Source organism: Stegostoma tigrinum, chromosome 12, assembly GCF_030684315.1.
Source record: "Stegostoma tigrinum isolate sSteTig4 chromosome 12, sSteTig4.hap1, whole genome shotgun sequence".
NCBI lineage: Eukaryota > Metazoa > Chordata > Chondrichthyes > Orectolobiformes > Stegostomatidae > Stegostoma > Stegostoma tigrinum.
Genome location: NC_081365.1, coordinates 33182287 through 33208698, shown reverse-complemented (window position 1 = coordinate 33208698; position 26412 = coordinate 33182287). Strand labels below are relative to the sequence as shown.

Genomic DNA, 26412 nt, shown 5'->3' with positions numbered 1-26412 from the left:
GGCAAAGATAGCATTAGTGGTGTCAACTTTCCTGGCATCATATTAAAAATTATAAATGAAACAAAACTGGGAAATATAGAGAAAAAATGGGAGGTCAGTAACAGATGACAGGAGGCGGGCAGGCTAGTGAAATAGGCAAACCATCACTGGTGCTATTTAACAGAGAAATGTGAAGGCATCCATTTTAGTGGAAAGTTTATGTAATCAAACTAACATGATTTAAAGCTGGCACAAGAACAGAGAGATCTGAGAGTATATACACAAAGGTGACAGGATAACAGAAGGCTGTTGCAGAAGCTTATAGGGACCGCTGACTTTATTAATAGAGGCATGAGTGCAAAAATGATGGAGTTATAAAAATATTATAAGGGACTGGCGTGGAATTCTCACAGAATTTAGTAAGGATATCATTGTGTGAGAGATGGTGCAGAGGCGATGAGCTAAAATCGTAAACAGATGCAAGAGTTAAGCTGTATGTAGAGAATGGAGAAGGGAAACTTTTGCAATTTTTCTATTTTTTTTCATATGTAAGCATATCTGGCAAGTTGCCGTCTATCTCTAATTGTCCTTGAGAAAGTGATAATGAGCCACCTTCTTGAACTGTTGTATGTGGTTCCACGGTATAGCTCCACATTGCTGTTTGAGATGGAGTTTCAGGACTTTGACCACTGAAGATGAAGGAAACTGGGTTTGTACCTGCGGCCAAATGGTTAAGATAATGAATTTGAAATCCTTCAGGGTTTCTTGTTCTGTGTTTGAATCCTGCTGACTCAGTTTCTTATTATTTCTCGATATGAGCCAAGTGCCAACTACATTAATTAGTGATCAAGCAAAGTAAAGCGCAAATGGATTCCAAATCAAGATGGTGTGTAGTTCAGAGAGAAAATTGCAGATATTTGTATTGCTATGCATCTCCTGGTCTTGTGCTTCTGTGCTGTCAAAGAAATTTTGACAAGTAGCTACGGTGTTTTAGACTGTTCACACTGCTGTTACTGTAGCTGGTGGAAGAGGCAGTGATTGTTTGAGGTAGTACATCAGATGCAAGTCAAAGCGGAAGCTTTATTCTCATTGTTTTCAACTTGGGAGCAAACGTCATCACTCCAAGTGTGATCTGCCAATTAATTAGATCTGATCCTATTACGCCACATAATCTCCAATTACCTTCCCTGCCCCACACTTACCAAGAATCTACCTCTGCTTTAAAAATATTCAAAGACCCTGCTTCCACTACTTTTTGGAGAAAAAATGCAAAGACTCATGATCTTTTGTAAGAAGAGAATTCTCGTCATTTTTGCTTTAAATGGGTGACTTTTTTTTAAGCTAGTCGTTGGTCTCACATGCAAGGCAAGTAGAGAATATGCCATCTCTGTTTCACTAAAGATACTCAAAATTATGAAGGGCTTTTGATAAGAGTAAATAAATAGAAAATGCTTCTAGTGGCAGGAGGCTGAGTAATCAAAATAAAAGATTAAGGGTAATCAGAAAAAGAACCGGAGATGACATGAGAATTTTCTTTTACACAGGGATTCCTGGTGATTTGGAATGCATTGTTTGGAATGATAATGGACAAAATTGATAAAATTCTTGAATGAAAACATTTTTCAGAACTATGTAAAAAGAGTCAGGGGAGTGAAACTGGCTAATACTAATCTTGTCAAACAGCCAAAGTTAGGATGAATGGTCCTTTTCTCAGCTGCATCATCATATAATTTTAAGCAGGCACATCCTTGCATAGGTTCAGTATCTGCCTTGAATAGTAAAGTTACACAATAGTCAGATGGCAATAATTTTTGAGGCAACACTCTTTTCCCATCTGCTTGAGCATCAGACCCTTTCTTTGAAGTAGTGATTGGCCTGCTTGATGAGAATACTGCCAAAAACATGATTGATGCTCGATATTTCTTCGTAAGGTGGCCCCAAAGATTGTTGTTAAACAGGAAGTTGCGATGGCTCCCAGGTTAAAAGTAATTTACCGCGTTGCAATTTTGTATTCAAGACCGTGGATCAGATGCATATACATGAACACTAATTCTGTGGAATCGGGATTCGAAGCTTTCTTCTGTGCTTTGAGAAAACCCTTCAGATGGCAAAAAAAAAGTGCAGTCTGGTCAAACAGCTTTCCATGAGAATGTAGAATTATTAATTAATTAAATAATAATTGAAGACATCTTTTCTGGTAAAATAAACATGTATTTTCCTTTCTATATTGCTATTCTATTGTTGCTTGAAATGATGGTGTAATATAGAAGTAAAATGTATTGGTGGCCCCCAACAACTATTTGCAAAGTCACCCTCTAATGCACAAAATTTGAAGACCTAGACTGAGGGTTGGTATATTTCTGTGATTCCTTCCTTTATCGAGCCTAAGGAATAAGGACAAAGATCTTTAATTACATTTTAAATAATATGGGGGCTAAATTCAACAGCCCAAGAAAACAGGCACAGGGACTGCAATGAATAATTACTCATGTCTTTTTAACTGCAATGCAGGCGACATTACCAATTTCATTCTGCTTGCTGTTTTAAATCATTTCAGTGTCCAGTCAGCAATATTATTTAGCTGGATGTCTTCACTGGAAGTCAATATTGTAAGTAATCAGCATTAGTTAAAACCAGTTTGGATTGCCCAATGCGGAGGTGAATTTTGGCTGGAACAGGAGCTGGCAAACCATTGCAAAGGTTCAAGATGGTAAGTTCCAAGTTTTTTAGATGGTGCATTGGGAGTCTTGATGGAGGAAGTGGAATGAATGATATCCTAAAATATTCTCCTGCATTTGCTAGATCCTCTACATATGCATTACATGCAAATAGCTGCAATGATCAATGCTAGTGGTCTATACCTGAGGATCTCAGTGCAGCAAAAACATTAGTGCACTTACAGTAGTGATCTAGGTCAGTGACTGTATCTTTAATGCAATATCTTACCAGCTATGCCACCAACCAACAGCCTCCATCAAAAAGGTGCGATATATAATGTTCATAAAGCTTCTTCTTATGCTCATACAGAACTGCTTTAAGCTTCACACCCACAACTTTCAACTAGTCAGATAATCAACCATGACAGCCACATCACACAGATGACATAACACTTACGGACACAACCCTGTCTTGCTTATAGAACACAGAACAGTACAGTGGAGGAACAAGCCTTTGCCAAATTAAATTAATCTCTTCTGCCTGCCCTTGATCCATATTCCTCCATTCCTTGCATATTTATTTGCTTATCTAAAAGTCCCTTAAATACCCCTATCTGCCTCCACCACCATCCATGGCAGCACGTTCCAGACTCCTACCACCCTCTGTATAAAAAAACTTGCCCCTCACATTTCCTTTAAATATTTCTCCTACCATCTGAAATGCATGCCCCCTAGTATTAGACATTTTGACTCTGGGAAAAAGATTTTGACGGTCAACCATATCTATGCATCTCCTAATTTTTTAGACTTCTATCAATTCTTCCCTCAGCCTCCAATGATCCAGTGAAAATAACCCAAGTTATTCTAGCCTCCCCTTACAGCTCATACCCTCTAAGCCAGGCAGCATCCTATTAAACGCAGGAACAGAAACAAAGTTACTGGAAAAGCTCAGCAGATATGGCAGCATCTGTGAAGGGAAAAGCTCACTGATGAAGGGTCTAGGCCCGAAACGTCAGCTTTTGTCCTCCTGAGATGCTGCTTGGCCTGCTGTGTTCATCCAGCTTCACACTTTGTTATCTTGGATTCTCCAGCATCTGCAGTTCCCATTATCATTAATGTTTCAGCTCCGCAGAATGGAGGAAGGGTCACCGGGCCCGAAACGTTAACTCTGTTTTTCCCTTCACAGAAGCTGCTAGACCTGCTGAGCATTTCCAGCAACTTTGTTTCTGTTCATGATTTACAGCATCTGCAGTTCTGTCAGTTTTTATTTAGCATCCTGTTAAACCTCTTCTGCACCCTTCCAAAACTTCCACATCTTTCTAGTAATGAAGCGATCAGAACCGAATGCAATAGTCTAGGTATGGCCTAACTACATTAGACCATGTTGTCATAAAACTGGAGACAGAAGCTAATAGGCCTTTCTGTATGTTCCAACACCATGGTGATATTAACCGTTGATAAATGGCCATTGCAGAGGTTTGGGCCTGTAGAGGGGTTGATTGGAATGATGATGGTATCTTGACATAACATACATCTCATACCCAAAACTCACTTAGAATCATAACCGTACCTCTGTACCTTACCAGATGACCAGGATATATAGCTTGCCCAAACAGCATGACGGCAGGACTTATACACTTAATAGTGAGGTCCTGGGGAGTGTTGCTGAACAAAGAACCTTGGAGTGCAGGTTCATGGTTCCTTGAAAGTGGAGTGACAGATGGATAGCATAATAAAGAAGGCCTTTGGTATGCTTGCCTTCATTGGTCAGTGCATTCAGCATGTGAGTTGGGAGGTCATACTGTGGCTGTACTGAACATTGGTTCGGCCACTATTGGAATAATGTGTGGAATTCTGATCTTCCTGATAGGAAGGGTGTTGTGAAACTTGAAAGGGTTCAGAAATGATTTACAAGGATGTTGCCAGGTTTGGATGGTTTGAGGTATGGGGAGAGGCTGAATAGGCTGGGGCTATTTTCCCTGGAGCATCAGGGGCTGAAGGCTGATCATATTGAGGCTTGTAAAATCATCAGGGGCATGCATAGGGTAAATAGACAAGGTTTTTTTTTCCCCCAGGGGTAGCCGAGTCCAAAACTGGAAAGCATAGGTTTAAGGAGAGAGGGGAAAGATTTAAAAGGGATCTAAAGGGCAACTTTTTCCACACAGAGGGTGTGTATGGAATGAGCTGCCAGAGGAAGTGGTGGAGGCTGGTACAATTACAGCATTTCACAGATCATAGAATCCCCTCTGTGTGGAAATGGGTCCTTCTGCCCAACAAGTCCACACCGACCCTCAGAAAATCCCACCCAGATCCATCCTCCTATAACCCACCTAATCTACACTACAGGCAATTTAGCATGGCCAATCCACCCAGACCACACATTTTTGACTGTGGGAGGAAACTGGAGCACCCGAAAGAAACACACACAGACACGGGGAGAATGTGCAAACACCCAATGGTGGAATTGAACCTGGGTCCCTGGCACCATGAGGCAGTAGTGCTAACCACTGAGCCACCATGCGGCATCTGGATGTTTGTCTGAATAGGAAGGGTTTAGAGACATATGGGCCAAACGCTAGCAAATGGGACTACATTTATTTAGGATATCTAGTTGGCATGGGCAAGTTGGGCTGAAGGGTCTGCTTCTGTGCTGTACATCTCTGTGACTCTAAGGTAGTAGTCCTAGAGACACATAATCACTTAATTCACCCTTGGAGTGCTCAGCTAAGATACAGAAACGGTTTACTGCTTGGTGCATTGAATAGATCTGAATGTAATGAGATGCCTGGCATGAGTGACCTGTAGTAAGGGCAGACAGTAGTATTGCAAAATGCCAGTTAACTAAAGGGTGAGGTCTCATAAAGGTTCTGCCGCAGAAGAAACAGAACTTCTATTGGTGAGAACACAGCTAAAGATTATGTCATAACAAAATACTTGCTGCATCTGGAAATCTGCCAATGCAGCACAAACAATTTTCATCGGAAGTCCCAATATGCTGCATTGAAAACCAATACTGATATTACAAAAGCTCAGATTGCTGTTATAACAGTGTAAAAAGTGGCATGCAGAGCATCACAGCTATCTAGCAATCTGTCCTCAAATCTGTTACTAGGATTTCTGAACGGCCACAGCGAAGAAATAGCCCTGGCTCCATGGAACACAAACTTGCTGACCTCCCTCAGGATGCCAGGTTTCTTCCTCCCAACATTGTTCATTTTGCCAGTATACTTGTTGAGCCTGTTGGCCTGCCAAATCACATTGTCACTGTCTATGTGAAGGTGGCACAGTCTAAAACACAGGCATTCGAGTGCCAGTTCTGTTTGAGGTCATTCTCTAAAATTATCTCCAGTCTCTTCCTCTGAAATTTGGCAGCAGCCTTCCACCTGCTATGCTGCAACCATTGAGGCTGCACTGTGTAGATGCACAAGGACAGGGAAAAGCTCAAAAACAAATACACGCCTCCCCCTCTCTCCCTATTTATTCCAGAACCCTCTCCCCATCCCCCTCTCTGATGAAGGCTCTAGGCCCGAAATGTCAGTTTTTGTGCTCCTAAGATTCTGCTTGGCCTGCTGTGTTCATCCAGCTCCACATTTTGTTATCTTGGATTCTCCAGCATCTGCAGTTCCCATTATCTCTGAACACAGAATGGTTAATTGTGTTTTCTAAGACTTGGTTTGAAAAGTCAGGTTTGTGATGTCTTTTATTTTCCAATATGGCCAAGCAGACGTGGAAATAGTCTGTGAAACTTGAGAGGCAGCTGTGGAATTGGGTGTAGTGGTTATGTGTGTGTACTCACAGTCGGTACTGAATCAAGATTATTGCTTTGTTTGTCCACTGGAAGTGGACATTACAGGCTGGGACACCATATTATGCCTCTCCCAAATCACTCTTGAGAGGGTTAGTGGTGAGGCATCTTTGCGAACTACTACAGTATCATTAGGAAGGGATTTTTGGGACGTTGACACAGCAACAGCGAAAGAACAGCAATATAATTCCAAATAAGGATGGTGTTTGGCTTGGAAGGCAACTTGCAGGTTGTGTTCCCATGTATTTGCTGCCCTGTCCTTATTTTTTGGTTGTGGAAATCGAGGGTTTGGGCAATGCCAACTAAGCAGTCTCGGTGAGTCATTTGCAGGGTATCCTGTGGATAGTAAACAGTGTTGCCACTGTACGACAGTGGTGTAGGGAGGAAATGTTGAAATGTGATGGACCGGGTGCATCAATCAAGCAGGTTGCTTGGGCCTAAGTTATGTCTAGTTTCTTGATTGTTGTTGGAGCTGCACACATCCATGCAAATGGGGAGTAACTGATCACACTCCTGATTTGTGGCTTGTGCCACTTTTAGATGAGAGGCAGGTTTGAATCAGGAGTTGAGTTACTTGCTCCAATGAAACAATTTTCTCTTGTGGTCACAGTACTTTTATAGCCAGTGCAATTCAGTTTCGGGTTAATGATGACCCCAAAGATGTTGATAATACTGTGTTCAGTGATTGTAATGCCTTTGAAAGTCAAGGAGAGATGGTTAGATTCTCACACTGGAGATGGGCATTGCTTGGCTCTTGTATGAGGCAAATGGTGTTTTGATCCCAGATGATGCTCTTACAGGACAAGTAAGATCCCAGTCTGAAACCTGGCTTGGGCCATTCAGCAAATCAAGTCTGCACTGCTGTTTGATCAAGGCTGATAGATTTCTCAACCCATTGTCCTGCTTTATCCCTGTAACCTTTGAACCCCTAACAACCAAGAATCTAGATATCTTTGGCTTAAATACACTCAATTACTTGGTCTCCACAGCCCTCTGTGGTGATGAATTACACGGATTCATCCCCCTCTGGCTGAAAAAATTCCTCCTTATCTCAATTCTTAAGGGTCGTCACTTCACTCTGAGGCTGTGCCCTAGGGTCCCAGTCTCTCTTATGAGTGGAAAAAATCTTTTTCACTTTATTCAGGCCTTTCAATATTCTGCATATTTCGATGAGATCCCCCTTTATCCTTCTGAATTATATCAAACATAGCCACACAGCCCTCAACCACTGCTCATATAACAAGCCCTTCACCCCCAGGATCGTCCACTCCTGTGGACTCACTCCAATGTCATTGTGTCCTTCTGTAGATACAGGGCCTGAAACTGCTCACAATGTTCCAAATGTGGTCTGACTTGACACATACGGTCTCAGTAGTACATCTCTGCTCTCATATTCTAGCCATTTTGAAATGAATGCTAGCATTGCATTTGCCTTCCTAATTACCAAACGAACCTGCATGTTAACCTTAAGAGAATCCTGAACTTGAACATAAAGTCCATTTGTGCTTCAGATTTGCAAAACACTTAGAAAATAGTCTATGTCTCTCTTCTTCCTGCCAAAGTACATCACCTCACACTTGCCCACATTCAGCAGCTGATGCCAGATCAGTTGTTAAATTTAAAATCAGAAAAAGTTAAATTTATGTTAAGCAAAGGTATGAAGGATATGGGCCATAGGAATGTATATAGACTTAGGCCACAGATCATCCATGATCTCTTTGAGTAGCAGAACAGGCTTGAGGGGCTGAATGGCCTACTCCTGTTCGTATGTTTCTAAACTATACATATAATATTTTAGTTTATATCATACTTGCCACTTATCAGTCTAAGCTTGAATTTTGGCATGGTGTTATTACATAGGGACACAGATTGCTTTAGGATCTAAGGAGTCATGAATAGTGCTGAATATTGCGTAGCACCATAGAATCTGTACAGGAGGGAAACAGGCCATTCAGTCCATCAAGTCCATAATGACCCTCCAAATAGCATCCCACCCGGTAACCCCCATTTCCCATAGCTAATCCACCTAGCCTGCACATCTTTGGACTCTAGGAGGAAACCAGAACACCCTTAGGAAACCCAGGCAGACACTGTACACATTCTATGAACGTGAGCAGGTTATTGCTGAGTCAGTGCCATTACACAGCATCATGTTGTTAATGATTGAAAGTCGGCTGCTGGAGCTGGTCTTCAGCACTTTTATCAGAATTTCGTCAAAAGTTACAGCCTCTGTAGTATCTAGCGGCTTCAGAGGTTTCTTGATATCAGGGTGAGGTGGATCAGATTAATCAAAAGCTCGCGTGCTTCTATTTTATAATCTCAAGATTTTTCATGGAAGTGTTTTTCTTTAGAAAATGCATAAATTGAACTAATCAACTAAGGATCTCTGTATTGACATTTTGGATTAATAAATAATTGACATTTATGTCAAATTGAGAACAATTAATTATCTCAAGCGCAATATTTGAATTATTAATGGAGTTCACTGTTAATTTGCTGGATTATATTTTTAAAATGAAACCTTGAAAGCACAATACTCTGAACGAAACATCTATCTTAAACACCAAAGGTGGTGCTCCACGTTGCTTCCCAAACCCAATTCAGATTTGTTTATTCAGGTTACCTTGACTGATTGCTGGTGACGGGACAACGTGCAGGCTTGTGATGAAGGTCACGGCTTTAATTTTGTCCACTCGCCATCGGGCTGGGGCGGGGGAGAAACGCAACCGGAACAGGAGCCGCATTATCACAATCAGCTGCATCCCGCATCAGAACTGTGTGTGTCTGATCAATCAGTGAGCCCCTTGGGTGTGTCTATTCCACACCATAACTGGCTCTTCTGAGGTCTCCTAGGCTGAGCTCCTTTTAACAGCTCTCTTTCTGTCTCACGCAGCTGGTTCCTGAGGTCTGTGCCTCTCCCTAGTCTTCATATTTGTTAGTCCTGTGGATTTGTGCACGTCTCTGTTTCAGGTTAGTAGGAGCGGAGGAAAAATTAAAATTATCCTGGAAAGGGAAAATGAGATGGGGCGCAATGTTGCTTTTAAAATGCAGTTGTGTGAGAGAAGCCAGTCATTATGAAGATAGAGTAATACTCTGTAACTAATTCATGAACGTGTCTTGTAGCGATACTAGGACGTTTGCACTCCGCTGTTTTCAACGCAAATCGAATAATTGCACGAACTCTTGCAGAAGTCTTAAATACATGGAGATGGTCTCATTTGTCGATTAGCTATTTTTCGCTTTCTGGGATAATCCCGCGCTGGCTGATGTCCCGTTCGTCGGTGCTGACCATGCGCTCCCTTAACTTGCGTGTGTGTAAATATTTCAAATGGAAACTTTTTTTTTAAAAAAGCTTTAGTGTTGAAATGACGTCGTAGATGCTAGTCACTTTGATCGTGTATGTACACAGCTTTTTGAAGCCCCGGTGACAGTTAAGGGGGAAAATTATAGCACAACGTCTGATCTCTCCCTTTCCCCACAAACGTTGGCATTTCGATCAATGCGTGGAGGAAAAAAAAATCAGTATGTGGTCTGACAGAGTAATATCTGATTTTTGGGGGAGGGTGTAGTGGAATTTGGTGATCTCGAAATGAGGGGGTGGGGGGTAGTGAGGGCTAAAATGGCCTGTTATTGGTTAGTTATTTCAGTAATGTTACAGTATGATAGACCAAATATTGCTGATAATAGGCCTCTTATGCACTGAATATTGCCTAACGTCAGTGGCACTTACTGACTTGGTCTCTTAAATTTGTGTAAAATGTCTGTCCTGCACCAAAGCTGCATGACTTAATTGGCACTAATAGTGTACAGCTGGAGCTTACTTTCTCTCAAAGCTATACCTGCACGCGAATTAGAATTTCAGACTTTGATTCCCAATCCTCAACTCACTTGCTTGAGTTTGAATGACCACTTTTTTTGGATTAAATCAGATGACTGACAGTATTTGAAATTTTTAGCACTGGATTTTTAAGGTTACTTTTCAAACCTGTGCAAAGCCAGAAATGATATTTTGTATTAACAATTATAACTAATTTTTAGGGCACTGGTACTTTCACTTTAGAAAAGTCAACTGTTCCAATGCATGGGTTTCACTTGAACAGTCAGGATCAATGTCCTAGTGAATCTTTCACTTAAGAATGTGAACTGTTTTTGTTTTGGGGTTTGTAGAAGGGTTGAAAGTAGACTTAGAATGCAAAAGGATTTGGTAGTTTTACAGAGCAACTCATGGTATAATCCTCTGAGGGAGGAGGAAGGAATGGTGTGTACAAATATAGGAAACTAGCAGTAAATGGTGGGGCAAGGGGAAAAGTACAAAATAAAAATTGGTTATTTACTTGAATGCACAGTGTTTGGAAGAAAACAAATTATGGGCTTTCAGTCATGCCATTAATTCAGTTACTTTGTAATCTCGCAAGTACAGCTTTACAAAATCAAAGCTGGGAACTGAAATATTTGGCGTATGTATTTTCCCCTTTTTTCGAAAGGCCAAGTGGGAGGGAAATGGTAGAGTAACTTCACTGAGATGGAATGATCAGGATGGCAAGAGGTGACCTTGGATTGGAAGGTAGGTGAAATCGGTGGAGGTAAGGAAGAAGGCACTTTTAGGTGGTTTAGAGGGTCTCTAACAGTAGCTATATGGTAGAATAAAGAATAAATCAGGAGGTAGATGGCATGTAAATGGCAGTATGCTTATCATGCATGATTTAACCTTTTTCAATGTAGATTGGCAAAAGTAGCCATGAGAGAACTTGTATTGCTCTCTGGAAAGCTTTTTTTTATGGATCCGAATGGGGCTATTTTGGATCAGGGATGTGCAATGAAGTAGGTTTAACTAAACAATTTTAAGGGGGGGGAAAATTCTGTCTAGGAAAGTGATTGTAAAAATTTGGGGAAATGAGTGAGAAACAACTCTGCTAAACTTAAAAGGTGAATAATGTAAATGATGGTGGAGTTACTTGGAGTGGATTAGAAAGCAGTTTAGTGGTAAAGACAATTTGAGGGGAAAAATAATGCAGCCTGCAGTGCCAATCTCCTCACCATGTGAAAGGAGGATTCTGGGAGTGGGATAAGCCAACCATGGTTAGCCAGGAAAAGGAAGGATATTATCAAAAGTACAAAAAGGTAAAGATTAATGGCAGCCCAGAGGATTGGGAGTTTTTTAAAAAAACCAACAAGAGGCCTGTGGTGTGGAGGAAGTGAGAAACTAAATTACTATCAAAGTTGATAGTAAGAGCTTCAAGTGTATATAAAAAGGAGACCAGTGTGAATGTTCTCATTAGAGAATGAGGCTGGGGAAATAATGGGGATCCAGGAAATACAGAAGCTGAATAAATTGCTTTCTTTGTGGTAGAAGACACTAATAACACTTCAAAAATACCAAATCAAGTTTGGTTTTTATTTTTGGGTGGTGTGGGGAGAAGGCAGAAGAAATAAATATAATAGCTATCACTGGACCAAAAAGTACTAGGAATCCAATGGAACTCGAGGCTTCTTGGGCTTGATGGGGTGCATCTAAGGATATTAAAAGTAACTACAAAGATACTGGATATATAATAATTTTCCAAGAATCCTTAATTCTGGAGAAGTACCTGAGGATTGGAAAATTGCCCATATTGTACCTTCCTTAAAAGGAAGGAGGCAAAAAACACCAGCAAGCTTAACATCTGTTATTCGGTAAATGTAAGTCTATTATAAAAGGAAATAATAGCAAAGCACTGAGTCTGTTTTACTTTGTGTGGCTTTCTGAAGGGAAAATTGTGCCTGTCTAACACCACTTTTTTGAGGTAATAAGTTGCATAGATAAATAAGAAGCACTGTTTTAATATTTGGATTTCCAGAAGGCCTTTGATAAGGTGCTGTTATTACTGGTGGGGGATGCTAGCATATTAGTATTGATGGATGATTGGCTAACTAATAGGGTCAGGATAAAGGGCATTCTTGGGATAGTGACCTGTAAGTAGTGGTGTGCCCCAGGGATTGGTGCTGGGGCCACAACTGAGAAATTTGCATGAGGAGGGTGAATATGCTACAGCTAAGCTTATGGCTCACTAGAATAGGTGAGAAGGCAAGTGAAGGTGAGTCTGCAGTGGGATTATAGACAAGTTCAGCAAGTGAGCAAAACCTTAGAAGGTGCAACATTATCTGGGAAAAATCTGAGATAATGCACTCTGGTACAAAATATCACTTAAATGCAGATAACTACAATGCAAAACAATTTGGGAGTCCTTGTGCATAAATCATGTGAAAAGCTAGTATTTGGGTTTGGTTGATAGGCAAGGCAAACAGAATGTTGGCCACTTCATTCAAGGAAATGTAGTATTTAAACTGAAAGCTCTGCTAAAACTGTACAAGGCACCAGTCAGACCACAGATGGAATATTGTGAACAGTTTTGATCCCCTTGTCTAGGGAGGCAAAAGTACTCTCTCTGGAGGGAGTCCAAATAAGGGTTCACTAGTTGATCCTGGGTATTGGAGTTTAGGAAAATGAGGTAATCTTTACTGATTTAAGAGAATGGAGACAGGCTGCTGTCTTTCCCTTGTGATAGTCTAGCACAGGAGGGCATAACCCTGAGTGAGGGGTCCCACATCTAAGTTACAGATGAGGCATTTCTTGAGGGTAATCAATGGAATTCTTTAACAGTGAGGCTGGATCATATGTCAGCAAAACCTGAGAATAAAGGAATTAAGGGTTATAGTAAAAGGGTAGGAATGTGGTGTTATAGATTCTGATTAGCCATGATCACATTGAATGGCAGAGCAGACTTGCTGGGCTGAATGGCCTACCTCCACAAGCCATGGTTTTATACTGAATTTTACACTTATATTTCAAGATTTAATGGTTTCCTTGCTAGGGTAAGTGTTCATTTGGAGATTGTTTATTTGTTTGTTTTGTCTTTTTGCAATCGCCAAATCACATTAAATGCATTGAGTTCCCATTGCTGATCCAGAAATGAACAAATGCATGCTGTTATGTTTAGCAGCCTGTTCTGAATGTCCCATTCAGCCAACAAATATTGATCCAACCATTCAAATGCTTTGGGTTTTTTGGGTTTGGCTTTTGAATAATTTTGATAGTGTCAGGGTGCAGAACAGACCCTTCAGAATCTAGTATTACATGGGGGTGTGTTGGATTAAAATGCAGCAACTTAGCCCCAAGCTAAGTTTCTATTGTAGCTGCATATTGTTTCTGGAAAACCACTTGTGTTTAAGTTAAACTGGCTGTATTTTGAGAATTGCATTTGACAGTGACAGTTTTAAAGGTGATAACTTCACAAATTTAAAAACAGAAATAGCCCAGTGTTTCTGTTTCAGCCTTTGAACCTTTTTCTACTGTTCTGTTAATTCATGGCTGTTCCCTTCTGCAACTTTCATTTTACTTGGAATTCGGTCCAAACTCCTCTACCTACGTCTAATAAATCTATTGAGCTCAGCCTGAAACTTCAACTGACCCAGCATCCTTTTTTCAAAAGGAGATTGTTGCAAATTTTCAATATGGCTTCATGGGGGTGCCAAGGAAAGTGATTTGACTCTAAATAATTTAGCACCAATAGTAATATAGCCAAATGGGGCGATTGGAAGAAAATGCTTTAGTCTAATAACAGTAACAAGTGATTTTTGGGGTTGAGACTTTGGGTTGCCAATGTCAGGTTTTCTGTAACCTGCTTGCTAGTCTTCTTGCCTTCAGGCTGTGTTGAGATTTAACCTTTCTCCACTTAAACAGTTATAAAAGCAGCATAATTTCACAGCCCCTGCTGTTCACTTTTTTTCCTTTTTGAAGAGTTAATTAACCACTTGCCACAAGCTTTCTTTTGTGCCTCTGCACTTTCATGTGTCTATACCTAGTCCATTCTTTGCATTTTCAGCACTTTCTGCTTTTAAAATTTTCCAAAAAAGGTAAAATGCTGGAAAGACTCAGTAAGTCTGGTAGCATTTGTGGAGGAAGAGAGAGATAGTGTGGACCTGGATGAACACAGCAGGCCAAGCAGCATCTTAGCACAAAAGCTGATGTTTTGGGCCTAGGCCTTTCAGAACAGTTTATATTTTAGTATGTTTCAGTTGATATTTATCACAGTGCAGCTTTTTCACTGACTGCCAAGCAGTCCTGACTTGTTTCCTGCCTTATTTCAACCTTGTCCTCAGACTTGTTTCTCATTCTGTAAAAATTTTGCCAGTTCATTACTTGCAACTTATTGAAATGGCTTTTTGGTGAATCAGCTGAAAATTAAGGCTACAAACATTTTTCCTGTACCTATACTTGCTTTACTATTCAATTGGGAAGTATTATAAGTTATTTGTTATTCTCCTCTTAAACTGCAAAATCCAGACTAAATGCAATCATCTTTGGGGGCTGATACAAACTTTCTTGTATTCGCTATTCAATTCCGAAGCCAACACCTGAAATTATGCTGGCCTATAAAAATTCCCTACAGATGAAATTATTTTGTGGGGAAAATGAATGTTTTAAATTGGCTGTGCTTCTTTCAAAAATCCCTGTAAAGGGAATTGTAACATTTGTATAATTTTTGAGGATGACCTTGAAGGAAATTTATGGAAAATATTGCAGCCTTAGGTGCTTTGTCCATAATAGATTTGGCTGCAAGCATGACTATTAAATATAATTTAGCTTTAATGCTACTACCAAAAATTATCTAAATTGGATGCTGGTCTTTGGGGTTACTGCTTTTTTCTTATCCTAAAGCTTGGTGGCTTTTTTAAACCATGATCTGACTCCCTCAATGTGGGGAAGCCAACACTTTCATCATACCATGGCCCTGTATTTTGTGCTGTGCATGCATATGGTGTAAATATGTAATGTATTGGTGTGTTTGTGTACAGAGATGCTGTAAATATTAAATCACTTGTATTTCTAGACTTCAGAAATGGCCAATAGAGGACCAAGCTATGGCCTGAGCAGAGAAGTTGAGCAAAAGATTGAACAAAAATATGATTCTGAATTAGAAGAACGATTAGTAGCTTGGATCATTGCACAATGTGGTGGGAATGTAAATCGTCCAGATCCTGGAAAAGTACACTTTCAAAAGTGGCTGATGAATGGTGTTGTAAGTAATTTAACTCATCATTCTCAATGAACTATATTTTGTAAATGCTGTCAAGCACAATGCAAAGACAAGATGTAGTTTAGTTCAAATGAATAACTCCATTGTTACTATCACTTAATTGATATCGGGGCTTAAGTGTTTGCCACTTTGACTTAAGTAACAGTCTCTCCACATGGAGTGATCTTTGTAAAAACATCTCTGTAGATGAGAGGTTGGCAGATGCTGATGTGCTTTAACTGTTGTGGAATAAGCCTAGAGAGCTTATACAAACCTTTCTAATTACTTGGTTCGTGTAAGTAAATTGTGGAAGTTTTAAAGACATAAGTAAAACCTAATTGTAACTGATACAGGATTGCAGAGGCCACAAATCAATGATTTGTCTGACATTTGGCTTGTATTGGAAATGACAAATTCTGTAGTACCCATTGGAAGAAGCTTTTTGGGAGGTTGTCCAGGTAAGTACACCTAAAGGAAATGCTGGGGGGGAAAAAATGACTTCAAATAAAAGCATCTTTGTGGTAAGATTTCAGTTGTAACACTGACTTCTGAGTAGCTGGTCAAAGTCTAGACTGGCATTTCAAGTTTGGTGTTTTAAATTTGTAGGACTTGAACAAGTCCAGTTTATTCAGTGATAACACTTCATAAGTTAACTCCCTGACCTCATGATACACTAAACAGCATGCTTGACTTGAAACTTATGTAGATGCAAACTTAAGAACAGAAATGACCAATTCTAACCTGTACAAGAAATACAGAAGTAAATGCATTTTGTCCTCACTTACCTGGGTTAGGTAAGAGGAAAAACAATGTCTCCCTAGTCTGGATTGCTGATGCTGGAGAATCTGAAGTGTGAAGCTAGATGAACACAGCAGGACATCTTGACATTGCTCAACGTGAAACATCAAGCTTTCCTGCTCCTCTGCTTTCCCTGGGTCTGGATGCTAGTTGAGGAGTGAATTGGGCTTGGAGGTGATGCTGTTGTAACCCTTAGACTTATCAAGATACAAATGATTAGTCAAAATATTGCTATTCCCTATTTGTGCAATTTAGCTTGGACAAAAGTACTAAACGCTTCTGGGGTCAAACAGCACCTATAGAATAGTTTTAGATCCCTCTCTCTACTAGAGTAGGAAGGAATGCTACATCAAGATGGAGTTACTTCAAATTTCCTGACTAAAACAATACACTCTTTTGGGTGTGCAAATTGGTTGCAATGGCAAGGAGAATTTGTCCCTTTTTTAAGACACTTTAAAACAGTTTGAATTATATGAGTTGTCCTCAGATATTTGGCTCATCAGGTTGATGTGTAAAGAAAAGTATCTAATTATTGGTGTGAGTGAATGTTTAGGAGTAAAACATGCATTTTCGGGCTACCTCTTTCAGCATTGCTTCTGATGGCAGTAAAACACTGAGGCAATGTTATCTAGTCACTGGTGGGAGACTTCATATGCATACAACAAAACTGCAAAAATAGCACTAGGATGATCAAATTGATCTGAGGGATAAATATTGGTAGTGCAACAAACAAAACTTGTTCTGATCAGCCATGAGATGCCAGGGTTCAGTTTGAGGTTCCTGAGATCAGATGAGGACTCATGCTTAAGTTTCATCAGAACTTTGGCAAATCCAGCAGTGTGATCCACTCCCAATACAAACGCATTGGAGTTTTCTTATTCTTTCTTTCAACTGAGCATTGCTGATTAGGTCAGCATTTGTTGCCATCCCTAATTTCCCTTGGGCAGGTGGTGATAGTGGTGAGCTGCCTTCTTAAACCATCCATGCGTTTGCTGTATTTCTACCAACAAATCTGTTAGGGAGGGAATTCCTAGTACAGTGAAGCAATGATTATAGTTCCAAGTCAAGATGATGGCTAGCTTGGAGAATTTGGAGTTAATATTCCCATGTATTCATTGTCCGTTGCTTTTTAGTTTAGATGGCTAGGTTTCTACTGTGAATAAAGCCTACTACACTTAAAGCAGTATTAATTGACCAAAGGGGCAACATCACAGTAGTGCTTGTATGGAATGAGTTATCAGAGGAGGTGGTGGAGGCATCTGGATGGGTACAAATAAAGGTTTAGCAGGATATGGAACTAGATTAGCTCATCATATCTATCTAGTTAGCATGGACAAGCTGGACCAAAGGGTCTGTTTTTTGTTGTACAAATATGGCTGTAATATGCTCTTCATGGGAAATGTTTGTGGCCATGGATAGTGGAGTGAGGCAGTAAAAGAACAGGTGATGTATCTATTCTGCATGAAATAGTCAGATGGTGCTCAATTGAATAACAGTGGGATGAGGTGTTGCAGAGGGAATAGTCTCTGAATTGTGGGGGAGGGAGATGCTTGGCAAAAAATTGTGGTAATCTGCTAAACTGGTTGGAGAGTAGCTAGAAGTGGGGAAATCCTCTTGTTCTGAGATTAAGGTGTACATATAAGTGTAAGAACTAGAATGCCTGTCTGTTTTTAAAGGGTCATCAGCCACAGTGAAAGATCAGGATGTGATCTTCATTGTGGGAGAGAAACAAATCATCTTAAGACTAAGCATGAGTGCATGCAACAGAAACTGGCTTGAGATAAAAATCCACTCAACATGGTGTGAGGAATGGTAGCTGTAGAAAGCAGTAACCTTTGCAGTGAATATTTGTTAACAACATCTGCAGAAACAGAGCCTACAAAAAGAGTTGAGTGGAACATGTAAAGATGAGAGAAGGTTGACAATTGGAGGCAAAGTAAATGTGGATAAGTGCAGCAAATGGAAAATATTGCCACTTAATCTATTGAAAAAATGGAGTGGAGGACCTGAAAAGAACTGGAACAATCTGCTGGAGAAGGTGAGCAGAAAGGATCCATGTGGGCACCCATAACTTTTTTTTTAAAAAAGTTATTTGAAAGATGCAATTGTCACCAAATGTACTGCTCCTAACACCTTCCTTCTCTTCGCTTGCCCCCCCCCCCCCCCGCCATCCAAGGCCCCAAGAAGACCACCCTAGATCAGATGTCCACCTGCACACTGCTATTGTGGTATACTGTATCCACGTCCCAAAGTGGCCTCCTCTACATCAGGGAAACCAAGCGGAGGCTTGGAGACTGCTTTTGTGGAACACCTACATCCAGTTCTTGACCAACAAACACACCTCCAGTCTCAAACCACTTCAACTCCCCCTCCCACTCCTTGGACAACATGTCCATCCTGGGCTGCCTCCAATGCTGCAACAATGTCACCTGAAGGTTACAGGAGCAGCACCTCATGTTTAGCTTGGGAACCCTGCAGCCCCCTAGTCTCAACATGGATTTCACAAGCATCAAAATCTCCCTTTTTCCCCCTACTGCATCCCAAAACCAGCCCAGCTCATTCCTGCCTCCCTACCCTATCTGTCCTTCCTCTCTCTTCAACCCCCACTCCATCTCCTACCTATCAGCCTCCTTGATGTGTGTGTGTCCCCTCCACCTATCTGCTCCTTTTTTAATCCATCTTCCGTCTGCCTCCACACCCTTCACCCTCCCCCATCTCTGAAGAAGGGTCTAGGTCCGAAACAACATCAGCCTTCCTGCTGCTTGGCCTGCTGTGTTCATCCAGCTCTACACCTCGTTATCTCAGATTCTGCAGCATTGGCAATTCCTACTATCTCTATACCAAATGTACTTTGCCTGACTTTAAAATGAGCTTTCTAGCTGTAAGGAGATACTTCATTTGCCTTGTGAATTTGAAGAAAAGCATCAATTTTACATGTAGTTCACTGATATCTAATCTCCCTTTTGGGCAAGCTCATGTTGTAGATATGCATAAGTGACAAATGCTATTTTCCCTACCTTAAATTTCTATTTTATTCAGTTTGGGAGCAAAGCTTAGCTCCTCTTCGAGGCCTGTTTCCATCAATAACACTCAATTGCTGTTTTAATAACCAAATGAAAAGTTTAATATTCTTCTGAATTCAGATCATGTTTGATATGTTACTAATGTTTTCTCTCTTAGTTATTATGTAAAGTTATAAACAGCCTTTATCCAAAAGATGAAGAGCCAATTAAAAAAATCCAGGAATCTGAAATGGCGTTTAAACAGATGGAACAGATTTCTCAATTTCTGAAGGCTGCTGAAGTTTATGGTGTTGCAACAATGGATATCTTCCAGACTGTGGACTTGTGGGAAGGTAGTCAGTACAAATAATTCACTGACTTTTTAAAATTTGATTATAAAATGACTATGGACTTAGTGTCTTCTGGGGAGGAAACCAGAAATGACTTGGGTAGGTTCACTTGAATGTTCCTAGGGAAAGCCTAATTCAATGGGATGATTAGCTGTGTCTTTAATGGGTTTTAATAACTTGATCAAAATGGTCACTTTTTTAAACTAAATAACCAATGGATGATTGTCAAACTTAAATGCAAGTTCTTTGAATCAAACCAATGCTGCACAATCTGCCATTTTGTACAATGTGTATTGTGGCTTTCTTTTTGTTATCACATGGGGGGGAAACCCATCATGACAATTGACTTTTTGTATCTTAATTCCTAATGGTATTTGCTCTTAGCTGATTTGGTTGTGGTGGGGGAAGGGGAATTCAATTATTACTATTAATTGGGTCTAAATTATTTTACTCAATGACATGCAAACAACTATTTAACACTCCTCCACCCCCCCATTAGTGAATGCCTGAAGTTGCATGCTACAATGGCATCAGCAAGTTGCTGATACCAAGTTTTTCCAATGTTCCTAGTAATGTGATTGTGCATCCTAAAGAGGGGAACTTTGAGGAATAAGGTGACAATTGGAATGCTAAAGATCTTGATTGTTCCAGTCTCTCTGTGCAGCACTTTATAAATCGTAGTCTCACGTGTGCTGCATGATTCTTTCTTTTTTTGGCTCATCAAGTCTGTGCTGTCAAAATATATACAACAGTTCATAATAGTTCTGTAGTCATAAATGTTATGACACTTCAAATGCTTGCCCAAGTGCATTTGTGTGGCTTCTTGCCTCAAAATACTATTCCTTACTCCCACCATTCTCTGGGTGGAAAAGGGTTTTCCCTCTAATCCCTCCTAAACCTCTCATTCACCTTTTTTTAAAATTTGCTTCTCTGTTACATTCCCTTCACCTAATGTGGAAACACTGCTTTCTACTGCCCTAGAAGGTTTTTGCCAACCCCCTGACTATTTGGTCCAAACATTTGTGCCATATTTGTAAGCCTGTAAGTAATTGTAACTTGATTTCATCTATCACTTTTTTCAATCTAAACTGATAACCCACCATGGTTAATTATTTTCTTTGGGTAGACTGAACATAATGAACAAACTGCTTGCTTGAAAACATTTTGGAAGTGATTTTTAAACTTGAAATGGAAAGAATGCTTAGTGTAGCTTAAAAGAAATAATTTTTAAATTGGGCTTGTTAATTGCCTTTTCATTTTTAAATGCATTCTGACTTAACACTAACATTTTCCTCAAATACATACCCTAATGCCCTGGCATTTGTCTGGAATTTCAGTTCTTCAGTTAAGCTCATACCTTTTTAAAAAAAAATGACCTTCTTTCTTTCTTTAGGAAAAGATTTGGCTGCAGTTCAAAGAACTCTAATGGCTTTGGGTAGTGTAGCAGTTACTAAAGATGATGGGTATTATTGTGGTGATCCCAACTGGTTCCATAGGTAAGTGTTCTAAATTGGTTCAAATCCAAACCATTCTATTGACTCTAATGTAACGGACCCTGTGTAATGAGACAGGAATATTAATGATCTTGTGGTTAGGGGTCCTGCCAGAAAGGGCGATCAGTGTGATTGAATTTAAAATACAGATGATGCATGAAGGTTAAATCCAGTACCTGTCCTGTGCTTAAAGTAGACTATGAGGGAGTTAGCTAAAGTAGAATGGGGGCAAAAACTATGGTGGGTCAATTGAGGAACAGTGGGTTACTTTCAAAACTATTTTTCAGTGCTCAGAAGTATATTCGTGATAAGGAAGAACTGTAGGAAACAAACCAGCCATTGCCTACAGAAATAAAGGAAAGTATCAGATGGCCGGGTGGGGGGTGTGGTGATAAAGTAGTGGGGAAACTAGTAGACTGGGAAATCTTAAGGCCAACAGCCACAAAGTTACACAATCTTTTCTTTACAAAACAGCTCAGAATACACACACAACAAAAGTTTCTATAAATATGTAAATCATGAGTGGCAAAAGTAAACATTGGTCCTTTAGAGGATGAGAAGGCCAAGTTAACAACTGGGAATGAGGAAATAGCTGAGACATTAAACAGTTATTTTGTGTCTGTCTTCGCAGTGGAAGACACAAATAACATGCTGAAAACTAATGGCCAAGAGGCTTATAGCAGGTGAGGACCTAGAAACTATTATCACTAAGGAAGCAGTGCTGGGCAAGCTAATGGGGCTAAAGGCAGACAAGTCTCCCATCCCTAATGAAATGCATCCCAGGGCACCAAGTTTGGTTTTTGGTGAGGAGAATGGCAAATGCACTGGGAATTAGTTACCAAAATTCACTGGTTCCTGCTGATTAGAAAGTGGCCAATGTGATGCCACTCCTTTTTAAAAAAGGAAGCAAACAAAAAGCAGCTAACTTTTTTAGGCCAGTTAGCTTGGCTTTGGTAGTGGGGAAAATGCTTGAATCACTAAGGAAGCCACAGCAAGACATCAGGATATAAATTGTCCCATTGGGAATACCCAGCATGGGTTCATGAAGGGTAGATCATGTTTAACTAATTTTGAATTCTTTGTCCATCATGTAAGTAATGTCCTCAGTGGGGAGCCTGTGGATGTGGTGTATCTGGATTTCCAGAAGGCATTTTCCAAGGTGCCACACCAAAGGCTGCTACATAAGATAAAGTTGCATGGTATTACAGGTAATGTATTGGCGTTGACTAGTGGTAAATGGGTGTTTTTTCTAGTTGGCAGTCAGTGTGCCTCAGGGATCAGTGTTAGGACTTCAATTGTTTGCAATTTACATAGATGATTTGGAATTGGGGACTGTGTGGTGTGTCAAAATTTGCAGATGACACGAAGATGAGTGGAAGAGCAAAATGTGCAGAAGACAGTCTGCAAGGGATATATGTAGTGAGTGGGCAAAGGTCTGGCAGATGAGTACAATGTTAAGTGTGAGGTCATCCATTTTGGTAGAATAACAGCAAAATGGACTGTTTTAAATGGCTAAAAATTGCAGCATGCCGCTGTGTGTGGGGACGTGGGTGTCCTTGTGCATGAAATCACTAAAAGTAGGATTGCAGGTGCAGCAGGTAATTAAAAGGACAAATAGAACTTTGTCTGCCATTGCTCAAGGGATGGAGTTTTTAAAACTGGGACACTAAGCTGCAGCTGTATAGGGTCCTAGTGAGGCCACACCTTAGTACTAGGCAGTTTTGGTCTCCTTAACTGAGAAGTAATATACTGGCACTAGAGGTGATTCAGAGTTGAGGGTTGGATTGAGGAGACTGAGTAGGCTGGGATTATAGCCATTGGAATTTGGAAGAATGAAGGGAGATCTTACCTATTCCCTTCATAGTCTTATGTTTCTATAAAGTGGAGGCAGGAGATTGTTTCCACTAGCAGGTGAAACAAGGACCAGAGAAGCAGATGTAGGACTGAGGTCAGGAGGAACTTCTTCACACAAAGGGTTGTGAATCTGTGGAATTCCCTGCTCGGAAGCAGTTGAAGCTGCCTTGCCTTAAAAAATTCAGCAAGGTTAGATAAATTTTTGAACAGTGAAGGAATTAAGGGTTATGGTGAGTGGGTAGGTAAGTGGAGCGGAGTCTCAAAGATCAGCCATGACCTTATTAAATAGTAGGGCAGGCTCAAGGGGCCAGATGGCCTAATTCTAGTTCTTGTTAACTTGCTAACACGTTTTTTCTCCTTGCAATAAGAGGATCTTTCACACTGGCCTCTGTTTTAATAATTGATCTAGTGTTACCTTTGTTATGTCCTCCCTCACGATAGAATTCTGTTTCTAATCTGACACTAACCTATGCCCCCCTCAACTGCTTTTCTGTATCCCTCCTGGCTACTATATCATACTGCTGCTAATTTAGCTTGTTCCTTGAACTCTTTGTATAAAGAACTCTAACTTTTGCTGTATGCTCTATCTCGTTATTATTTCTCCTTGTCTTTTTAAGGTCTCATCTTGTTCATTCATTCAGCTAGCCCTGCTTGCTCAACCTATCAACCTCTACCTTCTGCTCAGGTTCCCACCCTTGCCATGCAAGAGTTTAAACATGCCTGAGTGGCAGAAACAAAAGCGCTCAGGTCATTTCCTTGCTCAGCAGTTTAGGTACAACCTTCCTTCTTTCACTCTCCTGATCCAGATATTTGAATCCCTCTTCTACACCAGCTCCTTTAGCCATGTATCCAGTTGTTCTGTCTTCATCTGGTCTCACTAGCATGTGGCAAGGGGAGTAATCCTGAGATTACAATCCTAGGGATCCTGCTTTCCAATTTTCAGCCTAACTGTTGGAATTTCATGTCAAGTCAACTGGTTAGAGCTTCAAGAGGGAACCGGGCAATGATTTTATATTTAGACTGTCAAAGCATTTGACAAAGTTCTGCATAAGAGGAGGTTGAAGTGCATAGGATTGGTTGGGGTGGGGAGAAGTGTGCTGAGATGGATGGCAAACTGACAGGAATCAGTAGGAATTAATTGGTCCTCTTCAAATTAGCAGGGATGTGTTGTTACCTAGAATCTTGCTGAACACTTGGTGTGACCACATTCCTGAACACCCATCCAAAAACACCTGTATGTTGCTGTATTCCAAGAGCAGCAACTAGAAGTGTCACCTGTAAATGTAGTTGTTGGGGAGGTTCAAACTTCCCTGATCTCCCACTTTCTTTTGGGAGAAACATGTCACCTGGCACTAAAGCCCCCTAGTGATTTAATGGATTTGAAGGAAAAACAAATGCTTGAACAGATCTTACCTCTAACTTAAAGAAAATAGTTATTACTGGCCCACAGAGGTTTCCTAATTACTGTTCTCCAGACCAAGTAATATTGTTGCACCACAATCAAATTCCCTCTATGCTTAAAAAAAATAAGGCTATGAAAGGATTGTTGTTAAAAAATCGAACAATGGTGGGAGAAGTCCCGTGAGCCCTCCTGTGAAGCACATCACTTTTGAATTCATGATGTCAATAGCACTCCTCCAAAGATACTTGCATGGTCTTCAGTCATACTTGTTGGTGCTGCCCCCCTCTGAATGCTTTTGGTTATATTCAAGATACATGTCAATTTCATTTAAATATGAAACAATGCCTTTTTTAACATTTTCTGTTACCTGGTATGTAGTAATTACTACTTGTTTCTAACAGGAAAGCTCAGGGTAACAAGCGAGCATTTTCAGATGAGCAGCTACGAAAGGGACAAAGTGTTATAGGTTTGCAGATGGGCAGTAACAAAGGAGCCTCCCAGTCTGGTATGACTGGTTATGGTATGCCTCGTCAGATCATGTGAAATACCATCCTGTGGTGGGAAGCATCAAAGCAAATGGACTGATACTTAAAGGAACTTTTTTAGCAGAACTTAACTACTGCCTTCTGAAGCATCACCAAGCAAGATGCTTGCTTCCGCCTCAATTTTTGTGGGCTTTTCTTTTTAAATGATTCTGGCTGTGTAAAAATCGTAATGATTGAAATTTGCAGTATTAATCAAGTTGTTTCCACCAGTCTAAGCTGACCATGACCTGTTCTACAATTTTACCTGTTGACTGACAACGGATGGTGGGGGAAATTTTTTTGGTGAAGACCAAAATTGAACTTAAACATCACTTGATCCACAATTGGTAGCTTAGAGGAGTTTATGATGCTACAATTTGATCAAGTGATATGCTACTTAATACCTAGTAAACTACCAAACTGGATATCCTATCACTCCGAGGACCTCATGTACCTGAATAAATGAGGACCAGTTATTGACTGACCTTGAGGATTCAGATCACAAGGAAACTGACTAGCCAGTCTCTAATGGTTGAGCAGTTAAATGCAAGAATAGTATTTTCTGGAGTAGTTCTGCTTTTGGGTTCATGAGGAAAATGGGAATAGGCACATTTTTTTGAAAAGTGATATCTGAAATGTAACTGAGTCACTATTTTGTCAGTGTAGGCTATGTAAAAGATCATCAAACATAATTTAGCCATTCTAATTATATAAATATTCCTCTGGCATTAACTCAGCTTTATCTCTTGTACACAAGGGTGCTAATGAATTGCTTCAGTTCATTTCTACACTTAACTGTGCACTAACCTGTAGGGTTACATTTTGTCTTTAGTTTGCATTTGTATACTTTATCATGTTAGATTTTCCCAAAAGTTGGAATCTGCTTTTTTAACATTTAGATAAGCATTGACTCAAGTTAAACAGCTGGTTTTAATGTCCCAATTCCAAGGTCTTATGGAAATCAAAGTTACAAACATTTATTCTCTTCAGAGCTAATTCACAACTTGTTCTAAACTTTTTTGCTTTGAAATTTACAAGTTAGCACCTTGATTGTATGTGACCAGTTAACCAACTGTTGAAAATTAATTGTTTGAACTTTCCAATGGAATACAGAGCATTTTTTGTATTAGTTCAAAAACTAATAAATTTGATGTCCAGTACACTTTGTTGCTTCAGTTAAGTCCAATGCTGGCCAACAAGATAGAACGTAATAAGCCAGCATTGTTGTCTATTAAACAGTGTTTCAACAACTTAAGATTCTAGTCTTCCTTGACCGCCAGCAGAATTGCCAATATCATTACTGTCTAATTAGAAAAATATCAACCTGTCTGCCTCCTTTGAATTTTCCCTAAGGTTAGATTTTTCCAAGAAGGGTTTTAAACATGTCAGTGTGACAAATTGTACATGTGACATGATATGCCTGGGGACTTTTTCCAAGTTTACTGTCACAACCAAAGTTGCTGTTGTCTTGTATTTCTTGCCAAGCACTCAA

General features: G+C 40.1%; 1 protein-coding gene across 3 annotated transcripts; it reads left to right on the top strand.

Moving 5' to 3' along the window:
• Window positions 1-9122: 9122 nt before the first annotated feature.
• tagln3b (transgelin 3b) lies at window positions 9123-26080 on the top strand. Of its 3 annotated transcripts, XM_048541048.2 has the most exons (6): window positions 9123-9411; window positions 10926-11005; window positions 15312-15500; window positions 19476-19650; window positions 21041-21143; window positions 24798-26080. In XM_048541048.2, exons 3-6 carry the CDS (start codon window positions 15321-15323, stop codon window positions 24937-24939), a joined length of 600 nt encoding a protein of 199 aa, XP_048397005.1. In that variant the 5' UTR covers window positions 9123-9411; window positions 10926-11005; window positions 15312-15320; the 3' UTR covers window positions 24940-26080. The 3 variants fall into 3 exon arrangements, with proteins under 3 accessions (XP_048397005.1, XP_048397006.1, XP_048397004.1); XM_048541049.2 differs by lacking the exon at window positions 10926-11005 and having other exon boundaries at window positions 9123-9346; XM_048541047.2 differs by lacking the exon at window positions 10926-11005 and having other exon boundaries at window positions 9126-9411.
• Window positions 26081-26412: the final 332 nt, after the last annotated feature.